Source organism: Eretmochelys imbricata, chromosome 1 (assembly GCF_965152235.1).
Source record: "Eretmochelys imbricata isolate rEreImb1 chromosome 1, rEreImb1.hap1, whole genome shotgun sequence".
Taxonomy (NCBI): domain Eukaryota; kingdom Metazoa; phylum Chordata; order Testudines; family Cheloniidae; genus Eretmochelys; species Eretmochelys imbricata.
This window is the reverse complement of record NC_135572.1, coordinates 292187892-292204281: the sequence shown is the minus strand read 5'-3', so window position 1 is coordinate 292204281 and position 16390 is coordinate 292187892. Positions and strand designations below refer to the sequence as shown.

Genomic DNA, 16390 nt, shown 5'->3' with positions numbered 1-16390 from the left:
TGGGCAGCATCCTTTTGAACCCTGCCCCCATTGTGAGCATGCCCAGCAGCTGCAGCTGGGTGGGGCCTTCTGGGTCCAAAGCTGCTCATTAACACTTGATTCCCTGGTGTGGGACTTCTACATCCCATCACAGGGACAAGGAAGTATTCAGATAATATGGAAGTTCAGATAATAGAGTAGACACCCCTGGCCAGACTCCAAATAAAATCCACATCCCCCATGCTATTTGGATAATCAGGAGTATACTTCAAGGAGATGATGTAAAGCTTAGATAATTAGGATCTTAAAATCCTTGACAAAGATGTATAAATATTATTATCTCCATTGAACAGGATCTGAAGCACAGAGAGATGAAAACTGACATTCTCAGCAGTGGCATTTGATTTTGGATGCCACTATTTCAGCAATCCCAATTTGGGACAGCATGAGCTTGACGTCCCCAGGTGCCAGGCAGCCATAGCTTCATTTGAGGTCATGTGGAGCTGTAGATGCACAATTCCTCAATCAACCTGGGGGCATCTCACATTGGAGCCCCAACATTGAGAACCCCAAATCAGTCACCATTCTTGAAAATTTGGAAGCTGGCGATTTTCCCAGGTTCACACAATGAGTTGGCAGCAGAGTTGGGAACTCAGTCCAGTTCTTCCCCTCCAATCCATTCCTCTAACTACTATTACCTCCTTTTCCTACTAGTATGCTTGCATTTTATGTGTTCATTTATAATTTCTAATCCTTTTCAAAATACCGTTAAACTTAAGTTCAATAATTTCCTATGGGAGAGAATACCACAGATTTCTACCTACTGCCAGTCTATTTAATTGTCCCCTTATTCTTCTGTTGTTAGGCTAGAGGAAAAAATGACTGAGTTTTCATAGACCATTTAAGTTTTTGTGTACCTCTGTCATGTCATCTCGTACTTCCCTTCTCTCAAATTTAAGTAATCAAAGATTTTAAATCTTTCTTATATCTAAGTCCCTCCAACGTCTTGTCACATTAGTTGTTCTTTTTAGATCTTTTGAAGTTCAGGAATGTCCTTTTTAAAGAAGTCAACCAACAATGAAAGCAGTACATTAGGTGCAGATCATTGATTTACTTGAGGCGATTGTATTAATTACAATGCTCTCGTCAATGCAATCTAGAATCCTAGGCCCCTGAATATTGAGCAGTCATATTCATTGAACTGTATATTATGATTAGGGATGAGCAAATTTGTTTAACTAATTCTTAACCCATTCAAACTTTCAAGACTTTGAAAGCCGTGGCGATCTGTTAAGGGGTCAGAGAGGTACAGAGAGAAAAAAATCCAGTGAAAATTAAAGTACATAATAAAATAGCATCCAGAGCAAAAAACAAATCCAAAATGATTAGGCTTGGCAGAATTCAATTTTCATTGTTTTGTAATTTTGATGGATAATTTTTATGTTTATTTTTAAGCATTTTTCAGATTTTTATCAATTTAAATGTTCAGTTATGCAAAATTATGGGTTTTAAGCATTTTCTTCAATTTTTATCCATTTTAAATTTTCACAGTTGCATAAAATTATGGAGGGAGAATCAGACAATGCAAGGGGGTCAGACAGTAATTATTTAATGACAGTAGACATTGACATGCAAAAAGTTAAAGCTTTGTAACCATTAGAACATAAATTGTCAACATCACATATAAAAATATACAAAGTAAATATCCTTAAATCAAAGACTAATAAGTTTTCAAGCAGCATTTTTCTTTGTAAACTTTGCCTTTGTAAACTTGATTAGTATTGTTGGAAATATTTTTTCACTGGTTTGTGTGTTTATGGTGAAGTTGACTCTTACCAACATTTACCAACAAAAATCTAATCTTTCCAACCTAAAAATGACACTGGGAAAAATAAACGGAGAGGGGAGAAATGTGAATGGAAAAATATAGTATACATGTGTGAAATCCTCGTCCTATTGAAGTCAATGGGAAAATAAATCTTGTAAAAATGAGTTTAAATTGCAGGGAAAAAGGTTAATTAATGTAAAAAAGTGGTTCAAGAGGAGTGCAAAATATGAAACTCCAAGAATCTTGCCTCTTCTTTATAATGACCCTGAGATTTTTGTTATGTCAGCAAAAAACTACTGCCCCTTTTTTGGCTTTTTTAAAGAAACCAGCCAACTATTCTGTTGGAAATCCAACATCACTATAGCATTACTGTTCATCACAGATAGGAAATATGAAGCATCATGTTTGCGAGATAGTTTATAATCTCTGAATTTTTCCATAGAGGGATCTCAGTTAGTTATTTGGTATAAGTTAAGGCATAAGAAAGTATTCATCACAAATATGATTTTTTCTGAGTGAGATAAAGTACAGTAATGTAGGATATGTAATTATAGTATAATGCTCAAGACAAATCTATACAATCCAAACATAGCATAATTAGCTAGCTTCTAGTATTACATGCATCTCAACAGTTACTAAATTGTATTACTACGTCAAACAAGTCTGAATTATTCTGAAAATTGAACGTAGATAGTACTGTGCGTCTGTATTTTGCGTTGAAGTGGTGCCACCAAAAACAAAGCAGCAGTACATTCTCTTTAATTGTGAATTTAACTACAACTTGAATTTAACTACTTCCAAGAATAATGTCCTAGTGTACCAATAATGCATTTATTTGCATTAACACTCAATAGCATTCCCATTTTTCAAACATCTCTTCAAGATATTCATGAATGTGCGACATTATGCACTTTACAGTTCCATCACGTGTTTCCCACATCCAGTCCAATTTCAAATTTATCTCTACCTCATCCTCACAGGTGGATAAACTTCTTTAAACTTCTTTTAAGTTCCTCTCATAGCCCTGAGGATCCCCACACTTTACTGATCTACTCTGAAGATAACCATCTTTTTACCCAAGAGTGCCTACGTGTTTGTCCCGTGTAAGCTTTTCAGCATCATGTGTGAGTTGAATAGCTTGATAGCTATAATGCTCCATTTCCCCCAGATCTGAATATGCTGCCTTAACAGCTGTCCTATCCCTACAGGCATATGGTTGAGGGTGGACAAATCACCTGGCTTCTTTTAAGTCCTTCCAGACTAGTCTCTTGGTCTTCAAGGACAGGTTCCAGTTTTTCACTGAAATTAGTAGTTAAGAGCCAGTCAGAGCAGTATTCCTTTTTGCACCAGATACACATATAAGGCATAAAGAGTATTTTGGTGCTGCTCCAATCACAACAAAAACTTGGTGGGCACTTCCTCATCCAAACAAATGAGGAAAATAAGAGAGAAGCTTCCATCTCCTCTCACCCTCTCAACCCTCAAAAAATTAGGTAAAATAGAAGAAGAGGGGAATTCACCAGAGTCCTACTACTATACAGGTGAAGGCAAACAGCTGGAAGACACAGTGTGTGTCCCTCAGAGAAGGTGTTGATGAGAAACCATGAGAGAAGAAACCACATATGACTGCCATACATGGGGCAGTAGTGGAAGAGCTGGCCCAGGTTTATAGCACAGTAAAGGGGGAAAAAGTTGGAATGAGGAAGCAGCCAAGCATGTAAGACAATTAAGGGGTAATAGTACATATAGAATGGCACAAGCTGGAGATCAGAGAAGGTAGTTTACTGGACTTTTACTCATTAACATCCGCACTGTTCAGATCCTCCGGAGAAACCTGTGGTCTACTGGGATAGTGACTCTCAACCCTTCCAGACTACTGTACCCCTTTTAGGAGTCTGATTTGTCTTCCGTACCCCCAAATTTCACCTTACTTGAAACCTACTTGTTTACAAAAACACACATAAAATACAAAAGTATCACAGCACACTATTACTGAAAAATTGCTTACTTTCTATTTTTACCATATAATTATAAAATAAATCAATTGGAATATAAATTTTATACTTACATTTTAATGTATAGTATATAGACAAGTCATTGTCAGTATGAAATTTTAGTTTATACTGACTTCTCCAGTGCTTTTTATGGAGCCTGTTGTAAAACTAGGCAAATATCTAGAGGAGTTGATGTACCCCTTGGAAGACCTCTGTGTACCCTCCGGGGTACACGTACCCCTGGTTGAGAACCACTGTACTGGGAAACAAATCCTCAAGGAGAAGGGATTTGGAGGGCCTGTGAAGTAGGCAGGTGTGACAGGTCTAAATCCCATGCATGCCCTTTGGGGATCTGTACAAAAGGGAGCCTTCCCATCTAGATCCACAGATATAAGATTCATTCTGCAAGGATTGCTATGCCTGTGTACCACTCTTCTGGCCCACATCCTCACAGCCTGAATCCCCTCTCAGGAGTTCTGCTGCTTTTGCCTTTGCCTCAATTAGGACCCACAGAAGAGACGTCTCCTCACACATCAACTTGGCTATTTATGGGTTAATTAGAGAAGAGACAGGGAGTCCAGCAGAGTCCCTGCTTTTTCTCCCCTTCCTGCCCTCAAAACTTTGTGGAGCCCCAGCTGAGTGTCTGCCATGACAAGTAAAGGAGAGGACTGGTGCTGTACAAAAGGAATGACCCTTTTCCTGAAGAGTTTTTCTGTAGAAAGTGCTCTCTGGCCCCATGTATTTGAATGGTACTCATTAATTTTAAGTGTTATAATAGGACTCGGGGATAAGACTATCTGCTGTGTGGCCTCATCAACAAGAAAATATTTTTTGACATAAAAATTTAAATAAACCTCTAAAATAGCTATATTATTAAATGTTTTGCTGAGATTTTTTGTACTTTGCTGTTATCCAAACATTTGAATAAAAGCATAACATTTACTTGAATAAAACAACACAGGCTATTCAATCTATTTATATACAAAAAGTATAAACTGGTTAATATCTATTACATGACATTTCCTCTCAAAATATTGAGAATAATTTTTTAAAATGGCAGCCAAATGAGTATGTGACAGACTTTTTTTCTTTTTCTGTTTTACATTTATTATTGTCACTGGGTCTTGACATTGAGCGAGCTATTACAAGAACAATATTTATATAATATATTTCACTTTTCATAGAATCATAGGATCATAGACTATCAGGGTTGGAAGGGACCTCAGGAGGTCATCTAGTCCAACGCCCTGCTCAAAGCAGGACCAATCCCCAACTAAATCATCCTTTCTCATATGTCAGTGGATCTGGCCTCTCAGATAGCTTTGTTGCTTTTCTCTGAATTCTCTCCAGGTTTTCAATGTCTTTTTCATACTGCGGTATCCAGAACTGAGTCTATTTCTAAAGCTCTGGTATTTCCCAGAGTAATTTAAGGCCAGGTTTTAATATCCTTACTCATACTGACTAGCACCTTATTCCATGAGTTTTCTCATTAATTTCAATGGGACCACTCACAGAGTAGGTTTGTATTCAAAATGAGTAAGGATGTCAGAATCTGGCTGCTAGACAGGGACTATCATTTCCCTGCTATGTGGCACAATGCCATTACCTGCACAGCCCAAAATCATGCTGGCTTGTTTTTTGTTTTGGCTTGTTTTTTTGCTGCCACAATACACTGTGTGTTCATATCTAGTTTGCCTTCCAGTGTCACTCACAGCTCTTCCAACATTGCTGCTTTCCAAGTATCTTCCTCCATCGAATAGCTGTGTTTTGGAGTATTATTGTCCCAGATGTACTTCCCTATTTGGATTTGGATAATTTGGATGCTGCAAACACTTATGTATGTGAGAAATCAAGTGTGTAAAGCTACTCATGTGCATTAGTATTTGCTGAATCAGGCATTTGGATTGTAATAAGCGAAGGAATCAAATAATCCATGTAACATTGATGCCACCTGAAAATAGTGGGGGGGGGGACAGAAGTAACTTAGGGCTTGTCTACACAGTGGGGTAATGTATCCTTGGGGATGTGATTTTTGCAGAGTACTAACATGTTGTGCATTAATTGGTCTGTGTAGACATTGCTGATGCTCACTAAAGGTTCCCTAGTGCAGAGGTTCTCAACCTTTTTCTTTCTGAGGTCCCCCCCCCCCATGCTATAAAAACTCCCCTGCCCCTCGGTACCATAACAGCTGTTTTTCTGCATGTAAAAGCCAGGGCCGGTGCTCGGTGGTAGAAAGCAATCTCCATCCATAGAGGTTTTTAAGGCCTGGTTTGACAAAGCCCTGGCTGGGATGATTTAGTTGGGGTTGGTCCTGCTTTGAGCAAAGGGTTGGACTAGATGACCTCCTGAGAGCTCTTCCAACACTAATCTTTTATGATTCTATGATTCAAAAATCCCAGGGCCCCACACCATAGGGGGCCACACAAAACTCAGACTTTGGCTTCAGCCCCAGGTGGCAGGGCTTGGGGCTCCAGGCTTGAGCCCCACACAGCGGGGCTTCGGCTTTCTACCCTGGGCCCCAGCGAGTCTTAACACTGGCCCTTCTTGGCAGACCCCATGAAACCTGCTTGCATCCTGCCAGGGGGCCCCAGACTCCTGGTTGAGAACTGCTGCCCTCGTACACTTTAACATAGTACTGTTTCAAACAGCAGTATGTTAAAGCACACCAGCAGGGTCTGCACAGACCAATTAATGCTCAACACATTAATGCACTTTAAAAATCAGACCCTCATGATGCACATTACCCCACCATGTAGAGAAGCCCTTAGATTCCTTTTTAGGAGTCCACCATTTCTCTCTGAATACGTACTGAGGAAATTCAGTGCTATGCACTCCATGATGTGTGTAACTTTCAGCACAGTATGCCAGATGTATTCCCTGGCGGACCATTAGTCATTTGCAAGCATGTTTATTGCTGTTGTGACATTTAAGTATTGCATATAGTTAAGTGGGGCAAACTTCTGAATGAGAGAATCTCAGGGGAGTGATAGTTGTGGTTTAAAACTTTTAAACACCAAATAATTTTGAAATGACAAATACTGGTGGTCGTGGAGCTGATTTGGACATTAAGTGCTTGTCCACAGACATTTGCATCAGTTTAACTAAATTGATTTAAAAATCACACCTGGAAGGAGGCTCTGTAGGGGAAACATTTATAACTCTTCCAAGCTGGGGGAAGGATTTTGTGTTTGAGGTGGTTGTGGGGAGTTGAAAGTAGGGGTAATAATGGCATCCTAAAGGATCCTTTCCATATCCTGAGAAAAGATATATAGTGTGCAGTAATTTCTCTTTAGGGTAAAATGTTATGAAGATCTTAGATGAATTACTGACATTTATTCAATGAATGACGCGGTTGTGCACCATGAAGATGCTGAGGTTTGATACTCCCTTACACCTGTGCCAGCCGCATTTGTCCAAATCTGAATGGTAATTTGCCCAGGTGTAAATGACAACAGGAGGGGCAAGTCAGTAGAGGAATAGGCCCATTAACTTTACAGTCATAATCTACTAGTAATGAAAGCCTGATATAACACGTTAAGAAGTTAATGCTAAAAGAATGGCAGTGCTTTTAGGTTGCTTTTAAACTTAGCAGACCATCTAAACCAAAGAATGTTTTCCCCTTGGGTTTCTCTTTTTCAGGAATGAATGAATGGTGGTCATCTTTTTATGGATGTCATTCTTTCTTCTTTTATAAAAACCTTGTACTAGAAACCTTGTGGAAAAAAATCTCTTGTGTTGTAGCTTGTGAAAAATCTAATTCAGTATTTTTTTTAAGATGAATGACTTTTTCGTTGGTTTGTTACTACTATTATATTCATCTTAAAATCAAAGTAACTTATTAGAATCAAAATCTTTACTGCTACTGAAATTGTGTTGTGATTTCTTTGATGTGATCCCTGATTGCTGTGAGTGAGAAGACTTGGTTCAGTATTTTTGTTCTTAGATCCCCTCCTTTGTCTTGCAGCTACTTGTGGCAGATTCCACTAACAATTGCAGTAGGAAATACGAGCCACATCTCTTCAGAGGCAATTATATGGGTGTCTAACAAATCAGGTAAAAATAAACTTTCCTCACAGTGGAATCTCGTAAAGCATACATGTGTTTTCCTGAACTGTGTCTCAGAATTGATCGTAGGTAATTGTTTAGTTGCTGTGCACCCAATTTCAGCTGCTTGAAAATGAACTGCCAGAAAGATTTTTTTTTGGTGGGGGGGAGGAGAGGAAAGAACAAGGTAATTTTCACAAAAGTTAGATGGTGCAAAGAGAAGGTTTTAAACAGAAAGATGTTCCAAAGCAGCTATTTTATATCTGAGATCACATACTAAATTATTGTATAAATGCAATTCCCTATATAGAATGGTGAAAGCTAAATAAAATATCTTTGTAATAAAACACCTGCTGAGTGTAAAATCTGTAAAATAATAAATGCAAAATGTGCAGTAATGTAATATTAAGGTTAAGAATACTGGTTTTTTTAATTTGATCAATCATCCACAACCAGTGCTAAGAAACATTTAGTGTCCCCCAAAATCTTTATATTGATCTCCCAAACTGTTTCTAGCCCTGGTAGGTTGCTAGATATTGGAGCATTATTCTGATTACCATCTTGCTTTTACCCCCTGCTTCAATTCTGACATAATTATAACAACCACTATCTTGAGAACAACTAGAGCTAGAAGCCAATGCCTTTTATCACCAAAAAGCAGTTAAGAATACCATCTTGCAAATGTTAGAAAGCATTCCTCTCTTTCCCTGACAGTGCATGCTGTATCTGCTACTGAATTTATGTCAGAATTGAAGTGGATGAAAAAAAAGTTGGGGAGTTGTATGATAAGATTAGAAGAAGTGGAAGAGAAGGAGCCATACATCCCCTACATGCCTGGGCAGTAGAGGAAGAATTGACCCAGTTGACAGTACAGAAAAGGTATAGCCTATGGGTTTCCTTCCAGAGTAAATAGAACTGGAAGGAAGAAATAGCCAAGCCTGTGTGTGCCTGTCTTTTCCTTTTTGTTCTTTTACAGGTCAGTAAGGGATAATAGTACCTTAGAGCTTAGCAACCAGCAGGGCTAGAAATGAATGGTGTATACCAGTATAGCAGTGGAAATATGAGAATCCCAACTTTCTAGTGGTATAAGGTATGTGTTTCTAGCCCTGATTGTTCATGATGTATCAGACCTTAATATTTTATTACTGCTCCCATGATCTAGATTGTTGGGGTTTTTTTGTTTTTTTTTTGGCACTGGTCTAGGACTGGGGTCTGGGACCAGTGTCATTTTCGTTTTAGAATTTAGACACACTCCGGTCAGGAAATGCAGATGTTAATTTTTCCCACAGCAGCATTAAGTTGGCCACAGTGATAATACTTTAAGCCCCTTCACACTCTGTCTCATCCTTACCTTATCCTTATCTTATCTGTTCTTGTCCCTCAGGCCTTGATCCAGCTCCCACTGAAGTCAATGATGAGATTCCCATTGCCTGCAGTGGGAGCTGATCAGGCCTGTATAACTATCATTCTCACAGTCTCACTTTCACACACACGTCCTTCCCTCTGCCACTGATGGCAGCCTTGAAAACTCATTTATGAGTGTCTCCCATGATCAGCTGCACAGTTTCTGCCTTGCTGCCCTTTACTCACTGAATGCCCTCCCTCACCTAATCTGAAAAGCCACTAAACTCTTCTCCTTCAGACCTACTCAGAGAGGCCTATACAAAATCAACAAACTAATGATGGCTATAGTGAGCAGTCATCAAGAATGACTGTTAGCTATACTTTAAAAAAAACTTTCAAATGATGCCGAGCCATAAATTGGTGTGCATAGCTAATCAACGCGATGATGATCTACTGTCTTTATGCTTGTCGTTCCCCTACCCCTCACTCACTGGTTTCAAATTAGATTGTATGCTCATCAGGGCAGGGTTGGTATCATCTTGCATGTTTCTACAATGTCTAGCATAGTAGGGTCTGAGATGATACCTCAGTAAAAATGATGACATCAACTTTGGATATGTTAAACATGTAAATGCTATACCCCTTGTATTTGCAGAATACAATGATTGATGTTAGGGGAATCCTAGGAGGTTTTCTGCAGCTGATACAGGGATAATGTGCTTGTTGCTCCAGGAAGTGTTCTGAGTCTGAAGGAGGCAGTTTCCAGGCTGGTTAACTTGTGGGGAATCCCAGAGGGTTTCCATAGTACAGAGGAGGAGTACTGCTGTAGTCCTGTCACTGGACGTTGTCTGGAAGCAATTCTGCAACTGGAGGAAGAAGCTCAAGAGGTCTAACAACTGGCTTGGGAGTCCGGCTGCACTTTTCTTTCAACTCAGAAGAGCAAGTCCAATAGTGGCCATTCTGAATTCAGTTATCAGTGGGACAGAGCTCAGTGTCAACTAGTCAGGGTGAGAGGAGGGTGAGTTAGTGACACACAGACCAACATAAAGGAAAAAATAAAATCCCCTAGGACTTGGAAAGGAGATTATAGGGAAGACGAGGGGGCAATGGTGCATGGAGATGGTAGCAGATGTACCTTCTTGCTAGGGCAGGAGCCAGCTGGGCCAGCCTACCACCACTGTGAAAAAGCTCCCTTCCCACTGTCATGTAGCCAGGAGAGACTCTGAGACTAACACCCTGTGGTGCAACATCCACAAGAGGCACTCAAAGGTGCTGGAGGGTGCACGCAGGGCCCCATCCTGAAGCCAGCAGCCATGGACTTTCCATCACAACATTGGGCTGACAAAATTAAATATGAGACAGAGGGAGAGAGGGCCAGAGAAATTCATCAGGTGATCCATAAGCACAATGCTCTAAGACATTTAATACAGTGGTTTGTCTCTTGTGCCAGTAATTCCACAGCTAGCAGGTTGGTCTGTCTCCCTCTCTCTGAGGCTCCCCAGTGCAATAATTAAAGCAAATTATAGTCAGTCCACAAGAAAGGTACTGGGACTGATGCCTGACTGCGTGGTGGTGTTAGGAATCCATTCTGTGCACTCCAAGGTGGACTCTGATGGATATTCCTCAACTTGCAACATTTCAGAAACATTTTCTGAAATGGAAGCATTTTCTGAAATACTTCCAGTTCCATGCGAAGGGCCAGATAGACAGGGAGAGCTGCAGGGTCTCAATGCATGGATGAGATGATGCTATAAGAAGGGATGTTACCAGCTTATTAGGAACTGGGGAACCTTTTGGGAAAGGAGGACCCTAATACAGGAAGGATGGGCTCCTGTTAAACCAAAATAGAACCAGATCACTGGAACCAGATTTCAGTTCTGGTCACCCCATCTTAAAGAGGAATTTTTAAACTAAGGGCTTGGGGGAAAGCTGACAGCTGTGGAGGAGCACCCGGTTCTGACAGAGACATCCCCTTGGAGAAGATCTATTAATGGGGATTCTCTATATCTTAGTAAAGAGGAGAGGATAGATGTTGATAAAGCACAGGTGGGAACTGATGAGAAAAAGTCAAATGAAAGTGAATCCCATTCAGTTACATCACATAAAGGCAGATAAATAAAAAGTGACACATTTTATAAGTGTTTGTATACAAATGCTAGATGTCTAAATAACAAGATGGGTGAACTTGAGTGCCTAGTATTAAATGAGGATATTGAAATAGTAGGCACCACAGAAACTTAATATAATAAAATTTAACATCCTGGGGGCAGGGGAGGGAATATCAAAGAAGTCCACCACAGTTGTATTTAATTTCAGAAAGGGAAACTACACAAAAATGAAGAAGCTAGTTCAATGGAAATTAAAAGGAAAAGTCACAAGAGTGAAATGCCTGCAAGCTGCATGGAAACTTTTTTAAAATACCACAATAGTGGCTCAAATCAAATGTATATCCCCAAATAAAAAGGATAGTAAAAGGACCAAAAACAGTCCACCATGTCTAAACACAACACTAAAGAAGGCAAAAGGCCAGCCCAACCTTTAAAAATTGGAAGTCAAATCTTACTGAAAAAAATAGAAAGGAGCATAAACTCTGGCAAGACAAGTGTAAGAGTAAAACAGGCCAAAAAAGAATGTGAAGAGCAACTAGCCAAAGACTCAAAACTAGCCAAACTAATAGGATTTTTTTTTAAAGTACATCAGAAGCAGGAAGCCTGCCAAACAATCGGTGGGGCCACTGGACAATCGAGATGCTAAAAGAGCACTTAAGACTACGCCATTGTGGAGAAGCTAAATGAATTACTTGCATCGGTCTTCACTACACAAGATGTGAGAGAAATTCCCACACCTGAGCCATTAGTTTTTAGGTGAAAAACAGAGAAAACGTCACAGATTAAGGTATCAGTAGAGGAGGTTTTGGAACAAATTGATAAATTAAACAGTAGTAAGTTACCAGGATCAGATGCTATTCACCAAGAGTTCTGAATTAACTCAAATATGAAATTGCAGAATTACTAACTGTGGTATGTAACCTATCACATAAATCAGCTTCTGTGCCAGATGACTGGAGGATAGCAAATGTGATGCTAATTTTTAAAAAAGGCTCCAGAGGCGATCATGGCAATTACAGGCTGGTAAGCCTAACCTCAGTACCAGACAAATTGGTTGAAACTATAGTAAAGAACAGAATGATCAGACACATAGATTAACATGATTTTTTGGGGAGGAGTCAATACAGCTTTTGTAAAAAGAAAGCATGCCTCACCAATCTACTAGAATTCTTTTGCGGGGGTCAACAAACGTGGACAAGAGTGATCCAGTGGATATAGTATACTTGGACTTTTGGAAAGCCTTTGACAAGGTCCCCCACCAAATGCTCTTCAGCAAAGTAAGCAGTCATTAAGGGAAGATCCTATCATGGATCAGTAACTGATAAAAGACAGGAAACAAAGGGTAGGAATAAATGGTCAGTTTTGAGAATGGAGAGTGGTAAATATCTGTGTCTGCCAGGGATCTGTACTGGGACCAGTGCTGTTTAACATATTCATAAATTATCTTAAAAAAGGGGTAAACAGTGAGTTGTCAAAATTTGCAGACGATATAAAATTACTTAGGTTAGTTAAGTACAAAGCAAACTGTTAAGAATTACATAGGGATCTCACAAAACTAGGTGACTGGACAGCAAAATGGCAGATGAAATTCAATGTTGATAAATGCAAAGTAATGCATATTGGCAAACATAATCCCAGTGATGCATACGAAATGATGGTGTTTAAATTAGCTGCTACCACTCAAGAAAGAGATCTTGGAGTCATTGTGAATAGTTCTCTGAAAACATCCACTTAATATGCAGGAACAGTCAAAAAATCTAATGGAATGCTAGGAACTATTAGGAAAGGTTTGGATGATAAAACAGAAAATATCATAATGCCACTATGAAAAGCCCTGTTACGCCCACACCTTGAATACTGCCTGCAGTTCTGGTCTCCCCATCTCAAAAGAAGATATATTAAAAATGGAAATGGTACAGACAAGGGCAACAAAAATGATTAAGTGTGTGGAACAGCTTCCATATGAGAAGAGATTAAAAAGACTGGGACTGTTCAGTTATTGATAGTTGTTGTTGAGACAAATGCATTGTGGGAACACTTTCCCCCTTAGTGTTCCCACCAAAACTGTGTCCACCAATATGGAGGCAGTGATCTTTCCCCACATGGGAGCCATGACTAACAACCACATTCTTTTTAGAGGGGAAATAATGGAGCAAGATTTTCGAGGGAGCTGTAGCTGCTGGTGCTTGGGCAATAGCCTGCTGGGGTCAGCCTCTAAAGCGGAATCAACCTCAGGCGATTCAGGAGGAGATACAAAACTAACTGAAGCTGTGCTAAATTCCAGCTCTTCTTAATCATTACCACTTCCTGCCCCCTGTGTTTTTGATTGTGCTCTGGGGCAATATTCCTCTCTGGAGGAGCTGTCTGCCTCAGGCTGCTGACTCCCCATGGCTATGTGGTTCCCTCCCTTTACTTCCCTGGGTTCATGATGCTGAGCCTTCCACAACAGTTTCACCATTGAGCAAACCATGTCTCAAGAGCTGGTCTTTCTTTTCCCACCCTAAACTGCTGCACAGAAGAGTGCTGCTTCTATGCAACCTTGTGCCAGGGTCTGCTCATAGGCAGTGTGAGAGTCTCCCGTTTGGGGAAGCTTACATGTGAGCACCGGAAGCTCCCTAGAAAGTTGGGGGCACTGGCGCCTGGACCGTGGCCTCACCCCCAAGACCCTGTCCCCACTCCACCTCTTCCCCAGAGGCCTGCCCAGCTGCACGTTCCTCTCTGCTGCGGAGAGGAGCGAGTGGCAGGCAGGAGGCATCTCGGGGGAAGAGGCCGAGCAGGGCAGAGCCTTGAGGTGGAGCACGGGTGGGGCCACAGTCCAGGCACCAGTGATGCCCCAAGCTTCTAGATAACTTCACTTCCAGCATTTCAAAGTTGGCGCCCCCCCCCCCCCAAGGGAGATGACCTGCGCCGCATTCGTGGCATTAGCCTTCTTGCATGGCCAGCCTATTTTGGGGAGGCTTAGCGTCCCCAAGCCTCTTATATATGCCGCCCATGGGTCTGCTGGTGCCACTAACAGAGCTCTCAGACGGAGAGCTGTGTGAGGGATGATGCAGTATTGCCTGTAGTGGAACAGCATCGACAGCTGCTGAGTCTGACCTGAATGTTTCCACTCTCTTTTCATCTGTCCGAACAGGGAGAGAAAGGCAGGATTCGTGAGGCAAAATGTCCTGCTTCACTGCAGTGCCCAGCAATTATGGGGGTCAGGGAGTCACAGAGCCTGGAAATCCCTGCTTCCTTTCACCAAAGATGCACATTCAGTCACAATCACAGCCCTCCCTCTATCCCAACAACTGAACCAGGACATGAACAGAGCTGCTGCTGCTCTCACTGTAGGACGCCACATGTGGGTAAAACGAATCAGTCCCACCCCCTGGCAATGTTAATGGATGTAGTCATCCGATGAAAATACATGGGGTGGAAACAACTTTTTTTCTACACTGAATTGAAACAGAATGGCAAATCCAATCAAAATAATAGTTGAATCATATTTAAATAAAATATTTCATTTTCATTTGACTTGTTTTGGTTTGAAATTTTCCCACCCAAAAATTTAGAAAAATGTTGTTGAAACTGATATGCTCCCGCAAAGTATCTTCATTTTGCCAAAACAGCATTTTTTTTAATTGAAAAAGGTCTCTGAAACTTGTCAACCAGCCCTAACTGGTATAAATGTGCCTTATACTGGTATTGCTATTCCTGTGGGGAAAGGGAATAAGCAATACCAGCATAAGAGAGCTTTATTCCATGTTAATTTAACAATTTATGTAGAAAAATGACACTTCTAACCAAAATAGTTAAATCATTATAAAAGCGGCTTGTAGACAAGGCCCATATGTTTGTCAGCATCAAGGCACTTCCTTCCAGATGGATGCTCGATGCATGGATTTGATCTTGCAAGATGCTGAGTTCCCCCTTCAGGGTGCCCAAAATCCATAACTACTGATCTCAAAGGGAGTTGAGGCCATTCAGAACCTTGAGAGTAAGGAGGTCAGAACTTCAAGTGATTAGGCCTGATTCTCATTTAGCCCTTGTCTTCACTAAGGAAAAAGGTTCATTCTTGTCTTAGCTAACATAGCAACTAACACAAGATAACATCCTATGAAGACAAGGGGACCTGTGGTTTTAACAAGAGTTAGTAGGTAAAGGTTAACCCTGTGCTCTCCCACAGTCTTTAACTTAATATGTTAACTCGTGTAAAAACAACAAACTGCCTTGTCTCCCCTAGACCTATCACTAATGCCTCTTTAAGGTCTCTTTCCACTGCAAGAGTGGAAAGGGAGTTAATTATTTACAGTGAGTGCAAATGTAATTAACCCCAACTTTAAGACCTCTTCACTCCGCCTGAATTAACCAATTAACAATATTTGTAAAGGAAAAAAAGTAGGATGCATTTTTTTATTTCCCTAAAACTCAAAAATAACTGTATAGTTTAGTCTGAACTTAAAAAATCAATCTTTGCAATCAGTAATGAGAGATTTCTGCCCAGAAGGAATATCTTTTGAGAAATGTATGAATGATTGAATATAGTGTTTAGAAGGGGATGCCACCTTCTCCTGAACTGTAGTGTTTCTACTGTGATAGTTTAATAAATATGTTTTTGATAAGTGGGGAAATTGCCTGTGTATAGTGGTTTTCAGTTGCACATAACCACCAGAAAATCATGGGGGGGAAAAGAGAACTTTGTGTATAGAAATTTATGAGAATACACACAGGCTCCAACATCAAATTCCAGTAAATTATATAGAATTATGTGAAGTACATGCATCAGACAACCCTTTACCATAACCACCTGCTTGTTTGAGCTGGGATGGCATAGAAAGATTCCTGCCCCCTTTTGCTTGAAAAGGTCAAATATCAATGGCCTTATGGAAAAAAAAAGAGGTTATGATTATAGTTAAAACTGACTGAAAGCAGGGATAACATTTTCAGTTTTTGAAAAGATACTGCTGTTCTGTATCAGCGCGATCTCTGTATGACACATCCTACAGCTAATATTTATGGAAGAGAGTATTTTGAAGTTGTCAGCTTGGACTGGCAGGTATCATGCTATATCATGTCATGTGGCATAAATAGCTTACATAGTCAACCTCTCT

General features: G+C 40.4%; 1 protein-coding gene across 1 annotated transcript in view; it reads left to right on the top strand.

Moving 5' to 3' along the window:
* Positions 1–16390, top strand: part of TRHDE (thyrotropin releasing hormone degrading enzyme) — a 314740-nt gene that overhangs the window by 229344 nt on the left and 69006 nt on the right. Inside the window, exon 10 of the mRNA XM_077807737.1 lies at positions 7766–7854. Coding sequence (XP_077663863.1) covers positions 7766–7854 — 89 coding nt within the window. The remainder of the gene's footprint in view (positions 1–7765; positions 7855–16390) is intronic.